The 22163-nt window shown below is 46.1% G+C and overlaps 1 protein-coding gene across 1 annotated transcript in view; it reads left to right on the top strand.

Annotated features, from left to right (window-relative positions):
• The window catches only part of Atp6v0a2 (ATPase H+ transporting V0 subunit a2), a 33643-nt gene that overhangs the window by 5885 nt on the left and 5595 nt on the right, over nt 1–22163 (top strand). The window contains exons 3-18 of the mRNA XM_026402953.2: nt 911–1008; nt 2598–2735; nt 3328–3416; nt 4958–5084; nt 6798–6880; nt 8783–8876; nt 9578–9790; nt 11151–11301; nt 11540–11676; nt 11924–12111; nt 12210–12300; nt 14778–14896; nt 15886–16096; nt 18521–18640; nt 19915–20034; nt 21792–21909. Coding sequence (XP_026258738.1) covers nt 911–1008; nt 2598–2735; nt 3328–3416; nt 4958–5084; nt 6798–6880; nt 8783–8876; nt 9578–9790; nt 11151–11301; nt 11540–11676; nt 11924–12111; nt 12210–12300; nt 14778–14896; nt 15886–16096; nt 18521–18640; nt 19915–20034; nt 21792–21909 — 2097 coding nt within the window. The remainder of the gene's footprint in view (nt 1–910; nt 1009–2597; nt 2736–3327; nt 3417–4957; nt 5085–6797; nt 6881–8782; nt 8877–9577; nt 9791–11150; nt 11302–11539; nt 11677–11923; nt 12112–12209; nt 12301–14777; nt 14897–15885; nt 16097–18520; nt 18641–19914; nt 20035–21791; nt 21910–22163) is intronic.

Below are 22163 nucleotides of genomic sequence, written 5' to 3'. Positions count from 1 at the left end.
GTCACTGGACAGGTTGTAATTTGGGAATGAGGTTTTTAAAGGCAGGGCAAAGGTCATGATGCATTAGACATGTCTAGGACTTCCTGTAGCTAAACTGTTTAAAAAATATCGCAGGCTTGAAACAATAAAAAAATGAATGCTCAAGTTAATTGAGTAATAAGTTGGTTTAAACAGTTTGCATCTATCTTTAGAAACCTCTTAAACCCAAAACTTTTTTTACTGTCTTTCTGGTAACATATATTTGCTTTTTTTCTTCCTTTCTCCCTTCCTTCCTCCCCTCTTCATTTCCTTCCTTTCCAAAAATACCGCACCTGCTGATGACTTTGGCGGGTATTGTGACTTCTATCCTAAGGAAAAGGCCTCTTCATGGAGTTGAAAATATGAACTAAAGAAAGCCAGTGAATTTTGGCTGGTGTTTAGTTCCACAAATCTAATTTTTAACTCAGCAGTGAGGTAGACCGAGGGCCTCAACCCATGGCAGCCAGGCTTGCGGGGAGGTGCGGAGAGCCTGGCTCTGCCCATCTCCTGGGTGGATCTGCTGCCAGAGGTCATGACTCTCCTCCCAAGCACCTCTGCAGAGAGCCACGCTGCTGGCTCTGGGGGGACTAACACAGGCCTGTCACTGCATTCTATAAGTTCAGGGCCTCAGAGGCTCCTTATTTTGGTTTGGGAAATGAAAATAATTGGGGGAACTTTAGCAAATGTTTATCCAGATTATTGTTTATTTTGCCGGTCTCTCTAGGCAGCATTATTTTGCAGATCTTTGGACAAAGTTGCAAAGAATGACTCATAGATCAGTTGGAACAGTCAAGATATTTGTACATTCGGAAGTTTGGAATTTGCAGTGTTCTGACTGAAGCGTATTTTAGTAAGCGTTTGTATCTAATTGGTTTAACCATTATTTTCACAGTGTATCTGGTGCAGGAAATTACTAGAGCTAATATTCCCCTGCCTGAGGGAGAGGTCAGTCCTCCTGCACCCCCTCCAAAACAGGTTCTGGAAATGCAGGTAAGGCTCCTGAAGATGCTGTGGAGGTGTAGCGCTCCCGCTGCCTGTCACTCCTACTGTCTTATGTTTTCTGCCTTTTTTCCTCAAAACTAGTACGTTGTGATACATTTATTTTTATTTTTTATATTTTTAGTTGTAGATGGACACAATACTTTTATTTATTTTTATGTGGTGCTGAGGACCAGTGCCTCTCAAATGATAGGCAAGCTCTCTGCCCCTGAGCCACAACCCCAGCCCTGTCTGTGATAAGTTTTAACTGAAGTTCAGTTTTGTTTCATGAATTTTCAGTGCTGGTGAACAGAGGCTAGGGAGAATTAGGCCATCCGCTCTGCCACGTGGTGTTTCAGGAAGTTCATGGGGGATTATCCATGCCTGGCATGCCCCTCCTCCCACCAGTGGCTGGTGCTCTGGGCCTGTGCCCTCACGTCTGGGCTCCCTGCCCTGGTGTTCAGAGGTGGTTGATCACTGCAGGTGGGCAGGAGACCGAATGCCCTCACCTAGATGAGTGGCTTGGGCTGGGGGATTAAACTGTCCCCTGCTGTGAATTACCTACTGAGGTTTCCGTCTGTCATTTTTTGAGCTGAGAAATAGGCCGGCTCGTCCTTGCTCTCAGAGCAGTGAGCGTGGTGCAGCTGAAGCCATTGCATCGGCAGCTGCTGGGTCTATCTGTCTGGGAGGAAGTCGTTTATCCCTTGGCACTAATGGACTTCAGAGAGAGTGACGCAGTCTGGTGGGCAGAGAGCAGTCATCTGGTTTGGCCTGTTGGGTAGGTTGGTGATGATATGATTACAAACATATCAGTCACTATTTATAGTTTTTATAAGGTAGAGTTCAAATAATGAGTGTAGTATGTTAATTAATTGTTTGAATACAAGTTTTCATTGACTTTTTAAAAAATATATATTTTTAGTTGTAGATGGACACAATACCTTTTATTTTTGTGTGGTCTGAGGATCAAACCCAGTTCCTCACACGTGCAAGGCAAACACTCTACCACTGAGCCACAACCCAGCCCTTCATTGACTCTTTTTATAGATTATTTCAATAAGTATGTGTTGATAAGGATGCTTTGTATATAAATAATTATTAAAGAGTCATTCTCAAGAATTCTTATGTCCACTTAATTGTGCTAAGTATAGATGCATGGAAACTTTTAAGCTGAAGACTAGGAGACTGTATGTTTAGGAAGGTTGATCCAAAATTGTCCTGTGTTGCATATAAAAGGAAACATAGACTTGATGTCTGGTAGTGGATAAGCAGATGGAGAAAAAGCAGAAGAAGTGTCTGGGCCTGAGGTCTCGGAGATGCTGACAGCCTTACCTATTGAGTCATTAGTGTCTCCAGGTGTTTCATGTCAAGTGTGGCATGAACTTCATAGGAAGTACTTCAACTAATAGGAGAGAGTAAACAAGGCGCCTTTAAAGTCATTGTTTTCATGTCCCTGTCACATGTAGGTAAACTCTGGCTTTTAACCCCCCCTGGCTTTGGTATGCTTGGGAGGGTTGGGCTGCATGGGAGCGGGGACTGTACTGCTGAATGGTGGCTCTTAAGCTCACACATACACCTGAGTGACCGCTGTGTTCTCATAGGAGCAGTTGCAGAAGCTTGAGGTCGAACTAAGAGAAGTCACCAAGAACAAGGAGAAACTGAGGAAGAACCTGCTTGAACTGATCGAGTATACTCACATGCTGCGAGTGACTAAAACCTTCGTCAAGCGAAATGTCGAGGTAGGGAGAGGGGGGTGGAAGTATACTTTGTTTGTGAAAATCAGTTCTCCGTGAGGTTGTGGGCTTTGTCATCACTTCATCTAGATGTGTTACTTCTTATTAAGTGATGAACTTTAATCTCAGCTTGCTTGCTTTGGATTTTGCAGTACTGGGGTTGGAACATGCTAGGCAAGTGCTCTACCACTGAGCTATGGCCCTAGCCTCCTTAGCTATATTTTTCATTTGGATTATATGACCTCAAACAAAGCTTTATAGGCCTTTTCCTGTCTTGGTTGGTTTTAACAATAATAGCGCTTCTTATTTATCAAATGCTTGAGTTTTCAGTTTTAAAGAAAATCTTTATAATCTTGAGAAAAGGTGGAGCAGAAGTTGGACTCTACAATTTAGTTTTTCTAAATTATTAAGAATAAAGGAAGAATTGTTTAATGTACATGTCTTCAAGTGGCTTACAAATAGAGGGTGGGAAATTACCTTTTCACTTGTCAGAGCTGAGTTATGCATCTGAGTTATCTTGGGGTGTGTCATGAAAACTTACCTGGAAGCCTAACCTGTGTCCTTCTGCTGAGACGCACTTGGCTCTGTGTCTTTCCAGTTTGAACCCACCTATGAGGAATTCCCATCTCTGGAGAACGACTCTTTGCTGGACTACAGCAGCATGCAGAGGCTGGGGGCAAAGCTGGGGTAGGTGATGGCGACTGTGTGTCAAGCCCTTCTTGTAGAAGGCTCTACCACTGAGCCACAGAATGGATGATTGGGACCATTTGTTCTCAAACCTGTGGCTGAGTGAAGGTGAAGGTCTATTTAAGAAGACACAGTGCCCCTGTCCTTGTCGAGCTGAGCGACTCAGCTGTTATGGCTTGTAACTTAATATGATGGAAATTTCTTCCTTTGGTGTAACAGGTTGGAGATGATTAAGTTATGTTGCTCAGTGTTCCTCCTGTAAGCAGGAAGTAATTGGCCACTGAAGCATCGAGTACTATTGGGGGAAATGTAGGAGCTAAACTGAGCTGGTTAATTTTTTTTATTAATCCTGCTTTCAGGGTCTCTTTCTGCTGTTTGTTCTTTCTGCCTACTTAAAGTAACAGCACCTTGTTTCCTTGTGTTGTTTGTAGTTTTATTTTTTTTTTTAATGAATTAGATTCCTCAGTTCCTTATCTGAAGTTGTTCAGTGAGGTTTAGTCTGAGAATCCATTCCTCCAGAGAGAGTTTGTTTTTCCAGTTGTTGGGTGTCTTGAAGTGCTCTACCAACCTGGAATCATATATGTTGGTTTTTTTAGCATGGGTTTTTAAAAATGGATTATTTATTTATTTTTGGTACTGGGGATTGAACCCAGGGCCATTTAATACTGAGCTACCTCCCCAGTCCTTAGTTGAGGTTTTATTTGATACAGGGTCTCACAAAGTTGCTGAGGGTCTTGCTGAGTTGCTGAGGCTGGCTTCACACTTGGGATCTTCCTGCCTTGGCCTCCCGGGTCACTGGATTACAGTGGTGCACCACTGTTGGACTGGTTGATTTGTTTTTTTGAATTTGGAAATAATGTGAACTTAAGCCATAAACCTGACTGAATTCTAACTTTTAGGTACAAATTCTCAGGGAAAACCTTTCTCCGTTTAGAACCAAAGCTGAAAAAATAAATTTATTTGTAGGCTCCTTTATGAGATGGATTATTTTCTAGTCCACATTCACTGAAGTGTAGCCCTTTGGGCAAGAAGTCCCAGCTCTAGTGGGGATCAGGGCCATCTCCTTGCCTCATCTGGACCCAGTGCCTGTCCCTGTTTCTTGTGCTGGCATTAAATGTGAGGCCATAAGATCCTGCGTCAGTATCATACATTTCTTTTTTTTTCATATATATATTTTTAGTTGTAGGTGGACACAATACCTTTATTTTATTTTTATGTGGTACTGAGGATTGAACCCAGTGCCTCATGCATGTTAGGCAAGTGCTCACTGAGCCACGACCCCAGCCCAGTAGAATGCATCTTGACAAGTAGAATATCCTGTCTTAAGTTTTGGATTCCAAGTGTTTCCCTTTATTGTAGGCTGAGCTATCCTTTTAAAAGGGTGTTTCAGAAATATTTTGTTGGCATTTGAGATGTTTTGCAGTTGGAGGGTTTTCAGATGGCTCTGCCTTTTTGCCAGAGACAGAGGTCTTCATCCTTTGAAGGCAGTTTGAGAACATTTATTGCTTCTAGTTGACCATGGGTCATCTTCATTGTCTCAGGTTTGTGTCTGGCCTAATTCATCAAGGAAAAGTTGATGCATTTGAAAAAATGCTGTGGAGGGTCTGCAAAGGGTATACCATCGTGACCTATGCAGAACTGGATGAGTCCCTGGAAGACCCCGAAACAGTGAGTAAATGTCATGACCACCTTCTAGCAGTGGCAGACCCACAGAGAGCTGGAGGTGCAGAACAAAGTGCGGGACACTCTTCATGGAGATCCCGTGTTTTAGGCGTGTGAATCCCCCTTGCAGAGCTTCAGGCTTAGATCTGTCTGCCCTGTGTTGTCCTTGTGTCTCAAACTGGAGTCCTACTCTTCCTCCTGACACCTCATAGACCCCCTTTTCAGTAAACGACAGCTCTATTTTCTCAGTCTGAGCAGCCAGAAACCTTGGGGCCATTCTGACTCTTCTCATCTCTCACTCAAAACCATCCACCGATCTCGTGACCCTGCCTTTTAGATACAGGGGAGTCTGGCTACTTCTTCCCCTGCCCTGCCACCATTCTGGTTGGGTCACCTGCCACACCTTTCTCACCTCTGTGTTGGAGCAGCTTCCTCCCTTCACTGCTCCATCCTCTCACTGTCCTCCTCCAGTTTCCAGAATGGTCTCTGTCAGCTCAGCTCATTTCACTCCCTATGTGGGACCCTCCAGTGGCTTCCTGCAGCAGGGTGTGTGGGCCTTGTCACATCCCTTACTGCCCTGTTCCTGCTCTCACCTGTCCAGGCCCCTTCTCCTGAATGTGCGTGTGCTTATGCTCTTCCCTCTGTTTCCAGAGTCCCCCCCCCTCCCCCCCAGTCCCCACAGTTCACTCCCTCATCTGTCTCATTTTTGTACACTCTGGTGGCACGCCCTGGGGTGCCCCTTGCCCACCCTGTTTAGGGTTGTGCACCACACTCCTCCCTGTCTCCTCCTCAGCGCTCACCTCCCCCCGGCACATGCAGCGTTTCCTCATCGAGCCCCTAGCCGTGGCCTGAGCCTCAGCTCCTGCTTTCCTGGTTGGGTTTTTGTGTCGAACTCACTGCTCAGGCCTTAGTGCCTGTTGAGCTGCTCGGCTAATAGGTAAAATGCCTATCAGGTTTTTTTTCTGGGTTGGGGATGGCACTTTATGCACTCGAGAAGCACTCTTGCACAGAGCTATATCCCCAGCCCTCCTGAAGCAGTTATTAGAATCCTGTTTTATTGAAAATATGTAAATATGATTTATTCTCATTATTTGCACTAATTATGTTTAGCAAAACACCAAACTACCAAATTTGGAATTATTGTTCCTAGGAAAATTCAAGTTGAAGTTCTGTGAGCCTCTGAGCCCAGCACTTCCTCGGCTGGTCAGCCTGTGACTTGATTTTGTTTGTTTCTCCTTTTTTAATATGTGTTCCTGATTCATTCGCATTTGGCCTGTGTCCCAGAGCCCATCTCTCGAAGCTTCTCTCGCGTGTTTCTAGCAAGACACGTCACAGCCTTCTTGTGCTTGGGAGCTTGAGTGAGCATCTTGAACAGCAAGATTAATAGAAAGCACAGCAGTGGGGAAAATGAGGCAGAGAATAGATTGCAGAGGACACTTGGTTATGGTTTGAGCTGAGCCGAGAAGGCACATGTCACCTGCTGGAGCTCCTTGGTCATGTAGGCATCAGGTCCTACAATTTTTTTTGCTGCTCTGCAGATAAATGAAGGCGCTGCGTGTGTCACTTGGGCATGTTGTAGTGAGTGGGTGAATTGGCATTTCTGGAGTCTGCAAACCGTGAGGCATGATGTCGCTGAGTGAGTGAATGGACTCTGACAGCGGGAGCTGCCAAGATTCCCAGCTACGTGCACAGAACTGACGCGTTTGTTGCTCTTTGTAGGGAGAAGTCATAAAATGGTACGTGTTCTTAATATCCTTCTGGGGAGAGCAGATTGGCCATAAGGTCAAGAAGATATGTGACTGGTAAGAGGAAGCCCTTTATGCCATTAATTTCTTGAGGTACAGCACCTTCCCTTCACTCTCCCTCTGTAGTTCAGAGCAGTACCCTGAGCGTGCAGGCTGCTGGCTCTGCTCCGTGACTCTATTGTTGTGAGGCCCAGCTCTTCAGCACCTGAACAGCAAGATCAATAGAAAGCACAGCAGTGGGGAAAATGAGGCAGAGAATAGACTACAGAGGACACTTGGTCTTCTATCTTGCCAGGGCATTACTTAAGATAATTGAAAGTAGAGACCAGGTTAAGTATGATCCCAGAGTTGATTCCTACGCACCTCCCCCCCTTGCCCCTGAGGGTCTCAAGGCTTCAGATCAGTTGAGGAATGAATCAAATTAACTTTTTTTTTGTGTGTTGAGGATTAAACTCACAGTCACTTTACTTCTGTGTTGCATTCATAACCCTTTTTATTTGGCTTTGAGACAGGGTCTTGCTAAGTTGCCCAGGGTTGCTGACACCACTGCACACAGCTCTTAAATTTTCATACTTTGTGCCTTCCTGTTGCATTTAGCTGGAGGTCAGGCTCCCTGTCACAGCTGAGCACACAGTATCCCTGGGGCAGTTTCTCCTCTGCCTCATTGGGGCTTGTGGTGGAAAGGCAAGTGTGGGCTCAGAGTGGGCTGCCTGGCTCACCTCACCTGGCCCCTGTCTCACTGGGCTGAGTTGGACAAGGTGACAGCCTTGGTTTTCTCATCCATAAAAGGCAGCAGTAATTCTTTTCTGTTAAGGCTAACAGGACTCACTGAGGTAGTGCAGGTGAAAAGCATCCAGGTGGCACCAGCCTCCAGGACATGGAGTTGTGCCGCATGAGAAGCAGTCTGTGGCTTCTCCCTGTCACCAAGGGGACACTTAGCAAAAGCCAGACAAAACCCCACAGGACCCCCTTGTGTCTTTCCAGTGGGCATCTTTGTTTCCTGAGGGAGGGGGTAAGGCTTGGGTATTTCCTATTTACCAGTTTGGTTCTCACTAATCATATAGCTAGTAATTTTGGGGTGTCAGCTGGATAAGCTTTTTGTTGTTTTAATAGGTATATATTGTCACATTGATTAGAAAAGCTACTTGCAGCTCAGCAGACCCTGATATCACAGGTATCATTGCTTAGGAGAAGGCTGGAGTGGGGATTTAAGTTTCCAAAGGCAGAATGCTCAGTGTGGATTAGCATGTTAGGGTGATGTGTTGGTGTGGTTGGTGTGGTGGCCACACCTGTGATCCCAGTGACTCTGAGACTGAGGCAGGAGGATCTCAAGTTCAAGGCCAGGTAGGGCAACTTAGCAAGATGCTATCTCAGAATAAAATAGATTGGAAATGTGGCTCAGCAGTAGAGCATGCTTGGGTTTAATCCTTGGTACCCAAAGAGTCAATATAATAACAAAAAATATATGAAGGTGTTGTGGGAGCAATTGCAGTTTGGGGACAGCCAGCATTCCCTAGTGTGGTCTGGGTGTCAGGGGCCCCTGGGAGAACACTGGCTCCTAAGGTCAGGGAGGCACAGATACCAAGGCCATTGCTTCTGAGCCAGACCTCACCCCACCTTTTGTCTGGTGTGTGTGCACTCCTTGGCTCTATGTTTCCAGCCTCAGTGTTGGTGAGTCTCAGAAAGTTGGGATTGGAAACATGCTTCCCAAATCTCTGGGACAGGAGTAGAATTTGGATCCAGAGCGAGCTTGCCAAGCCTGTTCAATTCAGCAGTGCTGTTGCGTGTCTGCGTGAGATCTTGCCCTGGCAGGCTATGCCCACATCATTTTCCCCGAGGGCTGCTCTTCCTTCCACCCTGGAAGGGGATGTGCCTGGTGGAGATTGACCCAGGTTCTTGTGTTGGAAGTAGCTCTTCTAGTCCTGCTGACATGAAGCCGTGTTTAATTCTGTCCCCTAGTTACCACTGCCACATTTACCCCTATCCAAACACTGTTGAGGAGCGAAAGGAGATTCAGGAGGGGCTGAATACTCGGATCCAGGATCTCTACACTGTGAGTAGACCTGCACCTGCCTCCTTATCTAGGGGGTGGAACATTCAGCAGTCTTTGCTTTCTTTTAACATGCAAAAATGAAGGCAGATTAGGGGATGGGAATGTCCCTTTGCTCAGGGATGTTCCTTTCTAGCAGCCTGTTAGAAACCTACAGAGTAATTTTGGGACTTTCAAAAAAGATTCTGTGGTCATCTTTGATACATTGAATGGGCATCCTTGACCACAAATGACAGGCAAGCTTCATTGAGGTCTGGGTGTCATTTTACCTGCACTGTTTAAGGTCGAGCTTCTTCCGATGTCAGCAAGCGCCCTGAGCAGGTGGCAAGAAGCAGAGTCAGACTCGCTTAAGCAAAAGGGAATTTCTTGGCAGAAGGGAGGGCTGGGAACTGGGGGCTTCCAGTACTGGGAGGCTGGGTGGGAGTCCAGGAGGCCATCTGGGCCCAGCCAGCTGTCACACTGCCACAGTGAGGACACCACCTTCCCTTTCCTGGGCCCTTGGGGTCCTTTCCCAGGAGGCAGTCAGCCTCCCAGGCTCACCATGAGCTGGTGGATGCTGCCCTGTGCCTGGGACTGCTGCCATGAGGAGATGAGTGCCTGGTGGCTCCACTGTCAGGACAAGAACTCCCCCAGGGACATTGGGGCTGGTGACAAGGACTGGACAGTGCTCACCTTGTCGAAAGCCCATGTCTGCTCTTTCCCAGGTGCTTCACAAAACTGAGGATTATTTGAGGCAAGTGCTGTGTAAAGCCGCGGAGTCGGTGTACAGCCGCGTCATCCAGGTGAAGAAGATGAAAGCCATTTACCACATGCTGAACATGTGCAGCTTCGACGTGACCAACAAGTGCCTCATTGCTGAGGTCTGGTGTCCTGAGGCTGATCTGCGTGACCTGCGCCGGGCACTAGAGGAGGGCTCGGTAAGGCTGCCTACCCGCTGGGACCACTGGAGGCTGTTGTGGGGAGGAGATGCTTATGAAGCTGGGAAGGCCCTGACTGGACTCTGCTCTTCAGCTGCAGCTGTGGAGAGCTGGCCATTCCAGGACACATGTGTGTCCGCGCATTCGAAGTCGCTCTTTTGAACAAATCATATATTCACATAGTTTACAAGTAAAGAGAAATACATTAAAAAGAAAAGAGCCAGGGAAGTGGCTTCCTCCTATCTGCGGCCATGCTGGCCCAGTATGGCCCTTGAGATAGCTTTGGTTTGACTTCTGCCCTGTCTCGAGTTACTTAATCATAGATAAGCAGATATGGATGGTACACTTTTTCTTTCCTTTTTTGCAAAAGTTGTGCTATTCATACTGTTCTTTTCACTCAATAAGACTGACCTGTTTTTTTTTTTTTTTTTAATAACAAATATTTGATTGTATGTGTGCACCATGGTATATTTAGGTAGTTGCCAAGTTATAAATACCTTGGCAGTGACTAACACTTGACCTGGAATTTACACATGTGCCAATCTTCCAGTGGGGTGGACTTCATGGTGTCTTGGCTGGTCGACTGGGTGGTGGTGCCAGCTGCTGCACTTCTTGTCCCACCAGTTGGGCCAGTACCTTCTGAGCTCAGGAGACTTTGACTTTTTTTTTCTTTTTGTGTGTGAACTATCCATATCCTTTGCCCTGCTGGTGTTTTTCTTACTGTTTTCTGTTGGCTCCTTTTTTTTTTTTTTCTAATATATTTTTTTTTTAGTTGTAGATGGACACAATACCTTTATTTTATTTGTTTATTTTTTTATGTGGTGCCAGGGAATGAACCAGTGCCTCACACATGTTAGGTGAATGCTAAGCAAATGTTCTACCACTGAGCCACAACCCGGGCCCTGTTGGCTCCATTTTTTCATTACAAATCAGTAAGTGTTTCAGAAGAATTGTAAACACTGAAGGAAAATACTTCATATATGATTTTATCATAATGTTGGCATTTTGGTTGATTCTTGTCCATTTTTTACTTTCTCTTTCTTGACCATTTCTAAGAGACAGAGCCCTGAATTTCAGTTTTGCACTGGTAGCTCTGGGTGGCCTCCTCCTTTTGTATGTCTCACCCAGCTCCTTGTTCACCTGCTTCCTCTCTGCGCCCGCTCTTTCTCCTGGAAGACCCCAGCCCCAGAGGCTTCTTCCAGCCCCTGGTCCTGCTGTCCTTGTACCTCTTGAATGGGGAGATTCTTACTTCACCCTAACCACGCAGGGAGTTTTCCCAGAGGGCAATCCAAAATGTGTTGAATATCAGTAATTTTTTCTTGGATAGTGATGTCTTTCTTTTTCTCTTTTTGCACAAAAGAGAGAGAGTGGTGCTACCATACTCTCATTTATGAACACGATCCCCACAAAAGAAACACCCCCAACCCTAATCCGGACCAACAGATTCACCGAGGGATTTCAGAACATCGTGGATGCTTATGGCGTCGGGAGCTACAGGGAAGTGAATCCAGGTAGGATGTTGGCATATGTCAGTCCTCGTGTCTCAGGTCACTTCTGCGTCTGGAGGTAGCAGGATGTAATGGTGTTGGGAGGATCCCATTGCTGCTCTGTGGTCCCCCTGGTGTAAGGTTTTGTGCGTAGCCTCTCTGTCCCTGCCTGGGGCACCTGGGCAGGCTGCCTCGCTACCTGCTGGGCTCCGCAGCCGTGTGTTTGCTCTGACGAAACCTCTCATGGTCTCCTCCTCCGCAGCTCTCTTCACCATCATTACATTCCCGTTTTTGTTTGCTGTGATGTTTGGAGACCTTGGCCACGGCTTTGTGATGTTCTTATTTGCCCTCTTATTGGTGATAAATGAAAATCGTCCCGGACTGAACCAGTCACAGGAGGTAATTCCATGTCACCAGCTCCTTTTGCAGGGGAGCTCCCGCCTTGTATTTTGTCTGACTTGGGCTTTCTCCAGAGCGTTAGCTTGGGTGGTATCTGTGTCACCTCTGAGTGACAGGGATGTCTGTTATGCTAGGTGGTTTTCTGAGAAGCCCTGGGAGAAGTGACAGGAACCTGCCAGCATGTGTGTTTGTCCTGTGAACACGTTTTCCTGCGGGTTCTGTTTTGATGGGCGCTTTGCCTTCACAGATCTTGAGGATGTTTTTCAATGGCCGATACATCCTCCTGCTCATGGGGCTGTTCTCAGTGTACACAGGCCTCATTTACAATGACTGCTTCTCTAAGTCACTTAACATCTTTGGCTCTCGGTGGAACGTGTCTGCCATGTACAGCTCCAGTCACACTCAGCAGGAGCACGAGAAGCTGGTGCTGTGGAAGTGAGTGCAGGGCCAGGGTGGGCGGGAGCTCACAGGCCCTCCGACACCTGCTCCGACCTGCTCCCTCTGCTCCTCTGCTTCCTTTGCTTGTGTTACAGCGACAGCGTCGTGAGGCACAGCAGGGTGTTGCAGTTGGACCCAGCCATTCCTGGAGTGTTCCGAGGCCCTTATCCTTTTGGGATTGACCCAGTGAGTGTGCCCCGTTGTCTCCATTGCTCTGTTTCCCCCTCCTTGTAACTGGCACAGCCTTTTCCAGACTGTTTGGTCCAGTTCTCAGACTCGTAAGTGAGGGAGGTACTGTGGGTGTCAGCAACCTGGCCATTGGTGGCCCCTCGTGCAGCACTTGCCATTAATGCAGTGGGAGTGGTGGTACTCCACCTGGGAGGCCTCATCAGTGTGGAAGAGGGCCATGTGGTCCAGCCTCTCCTGTTCTAGAGAAAGTGACACTTGAGGAGCCAGGAATGTAGGCTGCTTCTTGAATCCCTTCTTTGTTTATATGAATTATCATTTACCCTTTGATATTGAAATAAAATGCAGTCAAGTGGCTAGAAGGAGCTTAAGGCCATGTGGTACCTGTTGGAGTGGCTATTTGAAGTGGGAGAAGTGTTTGTAAAGGGGAGTGAAGAAGTTGTCCCAGATGCCAGGGCTCCCTTACCCCAACCCCACAAGGGGGCCTGGCTGGCTTAGGATCACAGTGTATACAAGGCAGGTCCCCTACCTCACTTCATCTTCCAGAGAAGTCTTAGGAACCATCCTGGGGTTGGTTCAGAGGGGCAGGTGTGACTGTGGACAATAGTGAGCCAGCCAAATAGAATGGAAAATTCGGGTGTGCTGTCATCTACACTCTCTAAAGTTCCTAGTATCTTGTCTCCTCCTTTTTTTTGGTACTGGGTATTGAACCCAGGGATACTTAGCCACTGAGTAACATCCCCAGCCCTTTTTATATTTTATTTAGAGACAGAGTCTTGCTAGGTTGTTTAGAGCCTCACTAAGTTTCTGAGGCTGTCTTTGAAATTACAGTCCTCCTGTCTCAGCCTCCTGAGCTGCTGGGATTACAGATGTATGCCACCTCACCCAGCTCCTTTATTCTTATCTCTAAACATTCATATGATTTAATGCCATGTCTTAAATCTATGTAATTGGAAACACGAAACACTTTTATGGCAGTTTAAGATAGAGCCATTTGCAGCCAGATTCACTAGTACTCTGCGGCCTTCCTTTCAGGAAAGAAATGTTTCTGCATAAAGGAACCAAGGAATACAATTTGGGTGTTTGGGCCAGAGGGAAAGATTGGGGCATGGTTTTGTTGTCATTATTTTAATTTTAAAATCAGGCATGACCTTCCCAGTTCCTGTAAACATGTGGGTGGCTCCCATAACGCCTGCCTGTGAGTCCTTGCTATCCACCTAGGGCCTCATCATGGCTTTTCCAGGAAGATGTGAAGAAGCACATGTGTTCTAATTCCCAGCCTCAACCCAGGAGGTGGTTCTCACCAGCTTTGTGTTAGCTAACATACAAAGGCTGACCTGGGGCTGGAGCGTGGCTCAGTGGCAGAGCACTTGCCTGATGTGTGAGGTCTTGGGTTCTATCCCGAGCACTGCAGGTGAGGAAAAAAAAGACTGTGCTTTTGGCCTGGTTGTGACACCCCTGTGTCGTTCCCTGGGCTGCTGGCTTTGCTTTGTCTCCTGCCCTCCCCAATGGGATGGATGTATTTAAATCAGTAAGATTGACTGGTCCCCTGGTTATAGTACCCTTTTCCTTCTAAACTATTATTTTAACTTAAATAGAATGATTGTGTTTTCATCTTAATTTCCCAATCCTCTTGAAGGGATACTGTGGGAATTAATTTTCAGAGAGGAGGAGAAGTAGTCACTGAGTGGGGGCTTGGGTCATGGCTGCCAGGGAGCTCAGTCCTGGTGCTCTGATCTCAGCACTCAGCCCGGGAAGCTTAGTCACCACCTGGAGTCTGCCCTGGCCCCTCGGCCTAGGCACAGGCCGGCCACTTGCTGTATTTCTGCTTTTATTTTATTTTTTGAAGTTATATTATTACAAAATGCACAGGTAGGGGACTTGTAAAACATGTCAGTGAAAACATGTCGGTGAATGCGTTGTAACGCATGCGTGTGCATCCCCTGCCTGGGTGAGAGTGGCCTGTGCCCCAGGCCTGTGACAAATCCTGCCAGAGGGAGCTGTGCTTCTGCACTCGGGGTGGTCCTTTGCTTTTCTTTCTGATTACTTCCTGAACCTGTGTCATTGTACTTGGTGATTTTTTAATTGTATGTTTTTTCATTTTTTGGTACTGGGAATGGAACCCAGGGGGTCTTAACTACTGAGCCTTTTTATTTTTTATTTTGAGACAGGGTCTCGCTAACTTGCTGAGACTGATCTTGAATTTGCCGTCTTCCTGCCTCAGTCTCCTGAGTTGCTGGGATTACAGACCTGTGCCGCCACACATGGCTTGTGTTTTATTTTGATTGGATTATTTTCTGACAGTCTGTGGCCCTGGCTTGAGAAAATCAGTGGCTCCCAGGTAGAAAGCATCAAGAGAAAAGTCGGAATGCTGTTCTATGTAAATTGAGAGCTGCCTCTCCATTTAAGAGAGGAACTTTCAAACATTACCTTTTGAAGGAAGTTAAAGGTTTCTTTTTTTTTTGTTTGGTCTTCAGATTTGGAACTTGGCAACCAATCGCCTCACTTTCCTAAATTCTTTCAAAATGAAAATGTCTGTGATTTTAGGAATTATTCACATGACTTTTGGTGTCACTCTGGGAATATTTAACCACTTGTAAGTATAGATCGTTTTAAAGCTATGTTTATATGCCAAGTTTATAAGCCCTCTTAACCTTGCTTCTTCTAGTAGGCTCTTTGAATTGAGTAAAGGGCAGCCAGTGTGCTCTGTATTAGATATTACATGAGTATGTTTTTAAAAAATTTTTTAAATATGTTTTTTAGTTGTGATGGACACAATACCTTTATTTTGTTTTATTTGTTTTTGTGTGATGCTTAGGTTCAAAATCAGCACCTCATGCATGCAAGGCAAGCCCCGTACCTCTGAGCTCCAGCCCTGGCCTGCCCAAGTCTGTTCTGATCACTTAGATTTTGTGGGCATGGGTTGGTTTATCCAGCACATGTTTGTTGAGTGCATGCCCGTGCCCGGCACTGTTCTAGGCACAGGGGACTCCGCACAGGAGAGCACAGGAGAAAAAGCCCTTGCCCTGATGGAGCTTCTGCTCAAGTGAAGTCATTTGCCATGTAAATTCAAGTCAGGGATGAATTTTGTCATATTCCTTTTTTTATTTATAAATTGGAAACCTCTTTGTTTCTATTTTGTTATTTAGAGCTAGTAGAATAAAAATAAGAGGTTGTATCCTTTTATTCCTGTTCATTCTCATCTCTGAACATAATTGGTATTTTTTCACATTGTAACCTTAAATCTTAACACGATTGAGAACTTGGAAAACTCTTACAACAGCCTCTTTGAGATAGAGCACTTTGATACCAGATTCACTAGTAATTTGTGGCCTCACTTTAAGGAAAGAAATGAATCTGAAGAAAGGAATAAAGCAGGAGGTTTGGTGGAGTCTGGCACCACAGTCTTGGTCATTTCTACTGTTCTCTCTTTCCTCCATGGGGAGATCTGCAGCCCTGTGTGAGTCATCATAAGACCAGGGTGTCACCCTAGTGTGGCTCTTCTTGTTTGAGTCAGAATTTCAGCTGCTCTTGCTCTTGGCCTTGTCTGCACTTATCCCTGGGTAATGGGTGCTTGTCTTCCAGGCACTTCAGGAAGAAGTTCAACATCTTCCTGGTTTCCATCCCGGAGCTCCTCTTCATGCTCTGCATTTTCGGATATCTCATCTTCATGATTGTCTATAAGTGGCTCGTGTTTTCAGCAGAAAATTCCAGGGAAGCTCCCAGCATTCTGATTGAGTTCATCAACATGTTCATATTCCCAGCAAGTGGAACAAGTGGCCTCTACCCAGGGCAGGTGAGTGATGTCCCGTTCCCCCCTAGGGCTCCCCCAGAAGTCTCCCTTCTCCCATTTGTTCCATCCGCACAGCTTGTGGAGGTGCTGGTCATAGCCTTCTGGGGGACCTGGGAAGCTTCGGTGTCCCTATGCTGTCACCAGAGCAGGCCAGTCTTGCTATGCTAAGGTGCTGCTCAGGCACTTTCTGTAAGTGCCCAGTGTCCTCCCCAAGGACGGCAAGGCGGGTGCCATTCGGCATGCTGTGCAGAGACTGCGGGTGTTCAAAGAGGTGCCAGCCTGGGGACCTTGGCTCTCCTGAGCTATCTTTGTCCTGTGCACTCCCTGAAGGAGCATTTCCAGTTTTCCGTGTTCCATGGAGAGAGTTTTAAGCAGGTTTGAAGCTCCACACACAGCTCTGGGCTTTGCTGGCAAGCTGTGCATTTGCAATCTTTGAGCTCTTTTTTTTTTTTTTTTTTTTTTTAGAGAGAGAGAGAGAGAGTGTGTGTGTGTTAGTTTTAATATTTGTTTTTTAGTTATCAGCAGACATTACATCTTTGTTTGTATGTGGTGCTGAGGATCGAACCTGGGCCGCACGCATGCCAAGTGCGCTACTGCTTGGGCCACATCCCCAGCCCAATCTTTGAGCTTTTTGAGTTCTTACTTTTTGTGTGTGTGTGCGCGTATGGTGCTGGGGATTGAACCCAGGGCTTTCTGCGTGCAAGGCAAGCACTCTATCAACTGAGCTATTTCTCTGGCCCCTTTGAGTTACTACTTTTATTTCTGTTTCTCTTCTTTGTGGTTTTAAAAAATTGTATTTCATCATTATCTTATAGAAATGTAGAGTAACATAGGTACGTGTAAATGAGTAAGGTCATTCAGTGGGCAGAGGCCCTGTGGCGAGATCAGTGAGGAGAAGCTACCTGAATCCAGCAACTGCTGCACACTTGAGTGTGTGTGTGTCCCTTGATAGTTGGTTCCTTCTCAATTCTCACAACAGCTCCATAGGCAGGTGGTGTCATCCATTGTGCTGATGACAACCTATAGCTCAGGGTGGACCCAGTAACTCCATAGCTGCTAGGGCTAGGGCTTGAACCCAGGTCTATGCAACTCCTCAGCCCAGTACTTCTGAGGTGGTTTTGCCTGTGGCTGCCACCTCTCTGGGTGTCTTGAGAAATGCATTGTGTTGATGGTGCAAGGACAGTGCAACCTATGCCCAGCCATACACGTGCCCCAGGAACCTATTTTTAACATGGGAACAGCTACTCAGGGTGACAGGCACAGGATAGCACGCTGCCAGTTTATTTTCACATTCTCCTCGGCATCCTCATGGCCACACCAACTGCAGTAAATGAGGGAGCAAGCTGGTCTGGTTTTGGTGTTGGGGACAGAGCTGAGAGCTTGTGCATTCCAAGTCTGCACTCTACTGTAGAGCTGCACCTCACCTCTGCTTTGCTCTTGAGCTAATTCTAAGCAACTACAGAGCTCTGCTTGTTTTTTGTTTTTTGTTTCTGGTACTGGGATGGAACCCAGGGGTGCTTTATCACCAATTACATCCCTAGCCTTATTATTTTTTATTTGAGAGAGGGTATTGCTAAGGTGCTGAGGCTGGCCTCAGACTTGCCACTCTCATCTCAGCCTCTAGATATCTGGGATTACAGGCCTGTGCCACTGCACCCAGACCTCCTGGTTTTTGTTTTTGTTTTTACTGGGTATTGAAAACTCAGGGGCACTCAACCACTGAGCCACTTAGGGCTTTGCTAAGTTGCTGAGGCTGGCTTTGAACTTGACACCTTCCTGCCTCAGCCTCTTGAGCCTCCTGTAATACTCTGGATTACAAGCGTGTGCCACTGTGCCTGGCTATTTGTTTTTTAAGACAATGTTTTTGCTTTTGTTCTGAATGCTGTTCCAATATCTTCCATGTGTAGAAATAAATCTAACTTACTATACACTCACATTCCTCAAATAGTTTTTTTTTTAATACCTTTCTTTTATTTATTTTATGTGATGCTGAGAGGATCAAACCCAGTACCTCGTGCATGCTAGGCAAGCGCTCTGCCACTGAACCACAGCCCAGCCCTCAAATAGTTTTTATAATAATAATTTTAAAAACCCAAGACAATTGAGTGTAAAAGGGCATTTTGTTTTCTCATTAAAGATGTTTTTAGAAAATTATAGCTAGAGTTTGACTCCATTTAGAATTTTCCAAAATTTTTATTGACCTAAGACAAAATGATACTTCACCACTGTGTTCCTTGGCTCTGGTGTTGGGCCAAGTTTCCGGCCATGAGTAGAAGGATCTGCTGGCAGGTAGCATGTGGCTTACAGCTCTTGGGTGTTCCTTGCCCAGGGACGCTGTGGTTGCTCTTCTCTAATCCCATCTCATCTCCTAGGGACTGTGTTTTTGTATCTATATTTTAATTGATCTTCTCCCTTGTGCACCAACAGGAGCACGTCCAGAAAGTGCTGCTGGTCGTCACAGCACTGTCTGTTCCAGTTCTCTTCTTGGGAAAACCACTTTTCTTGTTGTGGCTACACAATGGGCGGAGTTGCTTTGGTGTGAGCCGGGTAAGTGTGACTCCAGGTGTGTGTCACCAAGTTGTGAGCACGTCTTTCAGTCATGCCAGGACTGGTATGGGTGCTGGTGCAAAGCCAAGCTTCCTTTATTTAGCACTTTGGTGTCGCCTGCTCTACAAGAGCCTGAAGAGCTTGTGAGTCCTGAACGTGTGGACCCAGACTGCCCATGAGCCTGGTGTGGTGGGCTCATGAGCTCAGCCCTTCTTTACAGCTTATTGTAATTATAAAGCTTTTTCCAGATTTTTACCTCTTAACTTTTTCTTTCAATTTTTTTTTAAAAAATAAATAATACAACTAAATTATTTAAAATGTAGAAAATGGTATCCTGGCTAGGCACAGTAGCGCATGCCTGTAATTCCAATAACTTGGGAAGCTGAGGCAGGATTGCAAGTTCAAGGCCAGCCTTGACAACTTAGTGAGACCCTTTCTCAAAATGAAAAACAAAAAGGGTTGGGGATGTAGCTCAGTGGTACAATCCCTAGCACCAAAAAAAAAAAAGAGAAAGTCCTTAGTTCTCCCACCTAGTTATAAGCAGTTATCATGTATGTTGAACTTTTTTCAGACTGACTATTCTCCCATATGTCTAGTTTTCACTCTTTAATCATCAAGTACAGTACAGTCATAGTGTCCTGCACTACTGCCCATTCCTAGAACGCCTTCCTCTTGCAGAACTGAAACCGTACCAATTCCTCTTCTCCTCTCTCCTTAAACCCTGGCAGAACTCTGATGTCTATTTCTTTGAATCTGACCAATCTTAGTACCTCATAGAAGTGGAATCATGTACTTGTCCTTTTGTCTCTGACTTCGTTCACTTAGCACAACGTATTCAAGTTTTATCCATGTTTTAGCATGCTAAAATTTCCTGGATGTACCATGCTGTGTTTATCATGCATTTGTGGTGGATCTTGGACTGTTCCCCCTTTTGTCTATTGTGAATAGTGGTGCTGTGAACATGGGTATGTGACCATCTCTTTGAGTCTCTTCCTTCCATTCTTTTGGGTACATTCCCAGTAGTGAAGTGCTGGGTTAAACCGCACGTTTGATTTTTGAGGAATTGCCACACCATTTCACCATTTCCCACTGCCTTGCCAACATTGTCTGCTCTCTTTCTAATAAAAGCCATCCTATTGAGTATGAAGTACTTATTTTCTTTCAGAGAACTTTTTTGTTCTCAGAGAGCTGAATTGTTAAGAGAAACGAGAAACTTGGGTTTTCTTGCAACCTTGTAATGTTAGAGCTTCTGACTCTGCTCTTTTGCTTGGTAGAGTGGTTACACGCTCATAAGGAAAGATAGCGAGGAAGAAGTTTCTTTGCTGGGAAACCAGGACATAGAAGAGGGGAATAACCAAATGGAAGATGGATGCAGAGAAATGACGTGTGAAGAGGTAATCTTTTCATTTGCTATTGATAAACTTAGATAAGCAATGAAGCTTCTATAGAGATAACCATCATAACAAAAGTGATAATTATCATTTCAGAAAACAAGGCAATGGTCACTTTTAACTTCCCAGTGCTCTTTGGGTCACACTGATGGTGACAGAATGGAGGGGTCTGGGACATCACTCTGTCGTTTTTCCTTTACCCTGGGATCTGCTGTGGGAACATTGCTTGTTGTGCTTAAAGGGACTTGGGTTGTCATGAGCATTGCTGACACAGTCAGAACCCTTCCATAGCTGTGAGAACTAGAGACCTGGTTTGCACTGATTTCAAAGGGAAATGTACCAACTCACATCAGAGAGAACAGAGTTACTTTCAGGAAGTTGGTTGCAGATCCTGTTCTCTGATTCTGAGAGGCCTTCCCTGGGCTTTTTCTTTCTAAGTTTGCTGTATGTTCTGAAGCTGGTTGGTCCCATGATGATGAGCCGTGGCCACAGGTAGCTTTGGGCTTATTTTCTCTAGCCATTCTCTTTTGTATGTACATGAACCTGTGCTTGCTAGGCACGTGCTCTACCTCTGAGCTGCACCCTCAACCCTTTATTTTCAGTCTTTCAGTGGGAGGGGAGACACTCTTATCTAAATACTGCAGTAGGAGAAATCCCAAGGAAGGGCCCCGACACGCCTCCTGGCATCATGTGCCATCCTGACCAGTGGCTGCTGTCCTTGTTGGCATGGCCATACCTAAAGGCAGCAGAGTTTGGCTTAAATGATAGGGATTTGTTTCTCACAGTTCTAGCAGGATTTCTGTGGCTAGCTGCTTCTGCTGAGGTCTCCCCCTCAGCTTGCAGAGGGCTGCCTCCTGCCGCACATGGCGTGGCCTTTCCTGGAGTCTCTTCCTCTCCCTGTGGGAGCACCCAGTCCTTTTGGACTAGGGCCCCACCCTTAGGATCCTATTTGACTTTAATTATCTGTGTAAAGATAATTATCACACTGTCACTTTGGGACAGAAGTTCAGCATGCATTTAGGAGGCCACAGGTCAGTCCACAATGGCTGTGGCTGGGGAGCAAGACTGGTCAGGGAAAGGGCAGCCCTGGGTAGGCAGGATAGAGCATGTGTACTCCCCTATCTGCCTCATTTTCTTGGAAACCTTATTGGGCTTCTTATTAAGGACAAAAAAAATCTTAAACTCTCCACATTTTTGTCAATATTATGTAATTTAGTGTTTTATTTTGAGATTATTAATAATTTCATAGAATCATAGAACAAAAGAAGGTAGAGCTGGGGCATCTTAAGAGGCATCTTACCCAGTGTCCTGCAGCCTTTCTGCCCTCAGGACCCTCTTTTGGTGTTCTGGGGCCTTCTCTCCACAGCTCTCGGACCCAGGAAACATGCCTTCGGATTAGCGTCCCCTTAGCCTGTGACTCCTGTCATGTGGTGTTGGGTGGTTTCTGAGGCTAGCCTGGAATCCTGTGGCCCTCTCTGAGGATGTGGTCATGGCAATCACCATCTAGTTCTGCACTCTTTGTTTACATAGGGAAACTGAGGCTTGGGTAGGGGAGTGGTAGAGTGGGGAAGGGGATGGTGAGTTCTGGTCATGGGGCTGGTCAGACTCACTGTCCTTACCCCCCCAGCCTATTCTCCTGTTCTCCTGTTCTCACTGCCATCCCAGAAGCCAGTGCTTTCCTTGTGGTCCTGCAGGGACACTCTCCACAGTAGAAGCGGGCACTGGAGGCAGAGTCTAACCTTCTGTGTCCTCTCTCCCAGTTTAATTTTGGAGAAATACTGATGACGCAAGTGATCCACTCCATTGAGTATTGTCTGGGCTGCATCTCCAACACTGCGTCCTACCTGCGGCTCTGGGCGCTCAGCTTGGCTCATGCACGTGAGTTGTGGTTTAGACCCGCAGTCCCCAGCCCCTGCTGAGCAGAAACAGTAATAGCAGAGCAGGCCACTGCAGTGCTGCGGGCATGGGGGCGTTTCAATTTTTAACAACTCAGGCATTGAGGGATATTTTAAGTTTTCAAGGGAGACCAGCACTGTCTCTGGGTTAGTGTGTGAGCTAGGACTGTCGAGTTATATGGACTCCACCACTTAATAGGAAGATCCATTGGCTCTCTTGGCTGAGGTGTGCATGAA

This window comes from Urocitellus parryii, chromosome 3 (genome assembly GCF_045843805.1).
Source record: "Urocitellus parryii isolate mUroPar1 chromosome 3, mUroPar1.hap1, whole genome shotgun sequence".
NCBI lineage: Eukaryota > Metazoa > Chordata > Mammalia > Rodentia > Sciuridae > Urocitellus > Urocitellus parryii.
This window is presented reverse-complemented; position numbering and strand designations above follow the sequence as displayed.